This window comes from Arachis duranensis, chromosome 8 (assembly GCF_000817695.3).
Source record: "Arachis duranensis cultivar V14167 chromosome 8, aradu.V14167.gnm2.J7QH, whole genome shotgun sequence".
Taxonomy (NCBI): Eukaryota; Viridiplantae; Streptophyta; class Magnoliopsida; order Fabales; family Fabaceae; genus Arachis; species Arachis duranensis.
In genome coordinates this window covers 6,636,054-6,640,676 of record NC_029779.3, presented here as the reverse complement: position 1 = coordinate 6,640,676, position 4,623 = coordinate 6,636,054, and the positions used below count along the sequence as shown (strand labels likewise).

The 4,623-nt window shown below is 39.8% G+C and overlaps 1 protein-coding gene across 2 annotated transcripts; it reads right to left on the bottom strand.

Moving 5' to 3' along the window:
- Positions 1-4: 4 nt before the first annotated feature.
- LOC107460397 (rab GTPase-activating protein 22) lies at positions 5-4,623 on the bottom strand. 2 transcript variants are annotated; one of them, XM_021128640.2, is made up of 5 exons: positions 3,854-4,623; positions 2,188-2,323; positions 2,044-2,093; positions 1,600-1,653; positions 5-1,454 (listed from the first exon to the last, which is right to left on the bottom strand). In XM_021128640.2, exons 1-5 carry the CDS (start codon positions 4,009-4,011, stop codon positions 218-220), a joined length of 1,635 nt encoding a protein of 544 aa, XP_020984299.1. In that variant the 5' UTR covers positions 4,012-4,623; the 3' UTR covers positions 5-217. The 2 variants fall into 2 exon arrangements, with proteins under 2 accessions (XP_020984299.1, XP_015934246.1); XM_016078760.2 differs by having other exon boundaries at positions 4,197-4,623.

The window sequence follows — 4,623 nt, the reverse complement described above, 5'->3', positions numbered from 1 at the left end:
AATCTAGCTAAACTTTCATCCCCAGATTAACCAACATCGTAAATAAGAAGTGGCAAGTTTTAAACAAGTAACAGCAGACCTCATACTCTTGGTACTAAACCCAGAAATTTGCAGTGCTTATTTTTTATGCAGAAGAAAAATCTGCCAGCCTCACATGAAAGTGAAGATCTTTTGTAACTAATACCTGTTCTTGTTCTTGCTCATGAATCAATTGCAGTCATCGAAATGATGTCTCTAGTTTCATTTTATCATGAAGAGTGACGACCAAATTGTGCGCATCGTCCAGCAGCTTCCAAATATCAAGGTGTCCAGCCATACCATTGCATTCCTTGATGATCTCATCCATGCTGCTATACTTCTCAATAATCAATTTCCTCCTCTGCAACACTGAAGCCGCTATTGCATACAGCAATAAATCATCTGTTGGTGGAGCACGCTGCCTGATTCTGCTCCATGCTGATTTCCCAATGCCGGCCCTGATTGCTGCTTGATCTGCCCACATTACTTCCCAAAGGCAGAGAGTCTGTTCAAATGTCAATTCCCTTCTAAACAACACAACCACCATCCTGTACACAAAAAAGCAATCATCGGCCTGAAGCTTCTCCAGATGTCTGAACAAGTGAGAATCCTTGAACTTGATTATCTTTGCTACTATATCAAGTTGCCTCCTGATACCCACCTCATCAAGCCTAAAGTTCTGGCGTGCCTTCTTCATGAATCCAACAAAGCACCAGAAGGCCTCGTGATCTTCTGATATAACACTAACTATTGGAGACAGCAGATCGCTCATACCCTGGCAGTAGCCAATTTCTGGATCGTATAATGCATATGCTTCAAGAATAGCAACCAATCGGGCAGCATGGAAAATTCTATTGGGTTCTAAGTGCCCATATTCCTTCAATCCAACAGCCTCAGCAGATCGGATTGCCCTGCTCTCTGGTATAACAGCTTGACAAGGTGAAAATGGTATCCATTCTGCATTGGCACGTACTGCATCTAGTCGGATGATCCGTTGCCAAGTGGCAAAATCTTCATTGTTTGGTAGTCTTGATGGGCCATTCATTTGGGATGAAGAAATTTCTGTAGAAGCTGTCTTGGAAGTGTTATCCTCCTGAAATTCATTAGAAGGAGAAGTCTGAATTACCTCAGGACCATCAGAGGAATCTGAATCAGTAGAATCAGTATCCGATGCTGCATCAACATTGTTGACATCATTCCCTTCCAACAGGGCACTAGACGGATCATCTGAATATTCAACATCCGGGCTCCTTTCCTCACTGGAAAGGGATTGCCTAGCACTCGTTGCATCTTCAGAACTAGGAGAACCAGAAGCTTGAATAAGACTCTCACCATCTCCTTCATAGCTTATTTCACCAATTTCGTTTAACTTAAAGCTCTCATTGCATTGCTTTAGAAGTTGGCGGCATCGCCTGCGGAGTTTCTCATATTCCTTTCTGTATTTAAAGATTTTGCACAAAAAAAATATATTATATTAAACAGGACATACAGGAGAGAAGTATAAGCAAACAAAAATAAATTGAAGACTATACAGACACAATGGATTGAAACATTGAATTCGGATCAAACTTGTATGCCTACCTATTTCGAGTTCTTATGATATCTCTCTCTTCTTTGGTACTGTCCAAGTCATAACTGTTCAAATGAACAATGTAATCAGTATTTATACAAAAGTCTGCCTAAACAAATGAATGCATGTAGAAATGAATGGGGAAAGGATATATAGTAGAGTCTAAAAGAAAGCAGAAGGTTATAAATGTTCCCTCAAATGAAAGCAGAGTTTGGGATATCACAAAATGAAAGACTCATCTAAACAAAGTTATGGGGGCAGACTACAAATCCCAATAGAAGAAACAGGTGATAAACATTTTCAATAATAATTGGGAATTGCAAATTTTGCTGAATGTGTGTGTCTACACGTGTCCAATTCAATTCCATGCTCCCTAGATCTCAAGTACGCAAGAGAATAAGTAGAAAAGAATAAAAGATTATAAAGAAATGAAACATGGAAGATAGTATGCTTACACTCCAAGTAGGAATGGCCAAACTTCAGCCCTGATACTAGTATCAACACCCTGCACCAGATTTTAATAATGTATTTAATTCCAAAATGAAAACAGAACACACATTTTGCGATCATTCAAGAAAGATAAGCAAAAGGAAACTTACTCCACTGCGAACTCTTTTCAGGAACTTAATTCCACCATCACGGAGTTTTCCGTCCAGTGTAAACAAGCTCTTCCACTGCTGAGGTGAAAGGGCATGTTTTCTTCTCCTACGTGACCATGGTGATTTAAGACGACCTCTGGAATTTTGTCAAAAAAGAATTATTCATTAGTACTGCCTGTATGTAGATGACTTTTAGATTACGATAAAGCAGCAAACGAGTTAAGATATTTTGAGTAGTGAGAAACTACACAGAAAATGAGCGAAGATGTTCTTGCAGATAAAAAGCATGTCACAGTACTATATTAACTTTTTCAAGCCCATCGGAAGGTTACAATTTTATAAATATTCAATTTTTTTTCAGAATGAAGTTTCCAAAGTAAAGAACTATTTTCAGCCTTCATGCTAAAATAATTAAATGCATTCAATGTTTCCTACTTCCACCTACATATGAAAACCAACTACAACAAATTTGAGAAGGATCAATCCAATACAGGGACCAATACTGCCGCAGCTCAATGTGAACTTCAGGACTCACTAATAATCATGTTTTTCCGTTCTGTATAATACTGTAACGCTAAAATTACTAACTGAAGTCTTAAAAAAATACAAACCAAATTATTACAAATCCCAACCACAGGACTATGATAGTTTCGTTAACCTTTTTTAACCTGAGGATTAAAAGGAACAAAACTATTCAATATAAAATTTATGGGCACTTGAGGGTGGCAGTATTAAAGAAAAAGACTAAAAGACATCAATTAGAAAAGATTGTTCCTGAAGACTTGAACACATCAACATCCTTCAGATACATATCGAGAATACTTAAGACCAAACCCATGATTCATGATGCAGGATATTGACAGACTGATTATAACATTTTTCTTAAATAATCTTAGACTCCAAAAGTTTAACTGGGCTCAAAATCCATTTCACCATTCTCCAGACGAACTTGCTCACTAAATAGACCCTAGCACAGATCTTCCCTTGACGGCTCAGGAACAATGGAAGTTACAAGCAGGCCATACTGCATGTATATGGGTTTGGAAATCCGAAACAAGATCATCAATTCATCATCCTCATCAAGTTACATTTCCTCCAAGCATAGTGAACTGATTAGACAGTTGGGAATGGGAATCAGATGATAAACAAGTTCAAGGCAAGAAGATAGGAACTTGTGCTTGACAACCCTATCAAAAAGGTAAAAACCGATAATACCCCCAACCCAAAGCCAAAGGAAAAAGATCCGTGTCCCTCTCACTATCTCGTCCTCCTCAACTACTTCCTTTCTGACGCCCTTCGCAGACATATCATAAAAACAGAAAACGAAAACAAAAAGTTGTGATTCCAACCATTTTAGCAGAACCACAACAATGAGATACGGAAATGCCGCCGAACAAAGAGACCCCAAAAATTAGAAAGAGGGAAGTGCAAAGGCACAAAGACCCAAAACAACACAAGCTGATCAACCCTAAGCTGACACTGATAGCAACTTTGGGGATGTCCAAAACTGGAGATCTGGTACAAAAATCAAAAACACAAAAGTAATAGATATCTGAGTTTAACCAAATCTCATGGCTCAAACAAAGCTAAAGAAGAAGAAGAAAACAAGTGACAGAACAAAGAAAAAGGAGAGAGAAAGAGAGAGAGTAGAGGAAGAGGAACTCACCGATCAGAGGTGGAACAAGACGCTGGTGAGGAAGAACTGACAACGAATAGAACCGAACGCAAATGGATCCACGATGAAGACGATGACGACGACGATGAAGAAGGGGAGGAATTCGAAGACGAAGAATTCGAATTGTTACTTCGTCTAAGAGGATTCATCTATAAAAATTGTCTTCCAATTTACACCTTTTTTTTAGATTAACAAAATTGGAATCGAAAACATCATCTATGTCTGAGAAAGAGTGAGTGAGCTAGCTAGGGTTTCGCGATGCGCGCTCTCTCTCTCTCTCAATCCCTAAATTTTTTCCCCTTTTTGGTTCATTTGAGGGTTTCTTCGGTTTTACCTACTAGCACCGTAGAAGATGACAGCGACGAGAGCGAGGCCAGCCAAGGCCGTGAACACCACCGCCGGAGTGGAGGGCGCGGCCACCGCAGCCATGATTAACGATAACCTGCCCCTGCCGCTGCCGCCACCGCCGCCACTGCCACCGGAGATGAAGGGACTGTCGTTGTTGCTGTTCAAGTAAATCGATGAGATCATGGAGGAGGAGGAGGAGAGGGAGCTGAAATTACTCAAATGCCCCTCGCTTCGATCCTCGCTCGTTTCGTCCTTCCGATTCCACAAATCCACTCCGAAGAAGAAAACATAACCAAACAAAACAAAATAAAACAAAAATCAATGTTTTCCCTCCCTTTGCTTCTGATTCTGTGTTTGTGAGAATGAAAGATGCTTCGTTATTATGTTGACATGTCTCTCTTCTTATGCGCGTG

What these genes read in the sequence shown, in the direction of transcription:
- LOC107460397 (XM_016078760.2), bottom strand. Translation starts at nt 4,393, where the DNA reads ATGATCTCATCGATTTACTTGAACAGCAACAACGACAGTCCCTTCATC. An exon ending in ATCTTCTACGGTGCTAGTAG is followed by an intron (nt 2,324 to 4,196) that starts GTAAAACCGAAG and finishes ACAAAATTCCAG; the next exon opens with AGGTCGTCTTAAATCACCAT. An exon ending in TGGCCATTCCTACTTGGAGT is followed by an intron (nt 1,654 to 2,043) that starts GTAAGCATACTA and finishes TCATTTGAACAG; the next exon opens with TTATGACTTGGACAGTACCA.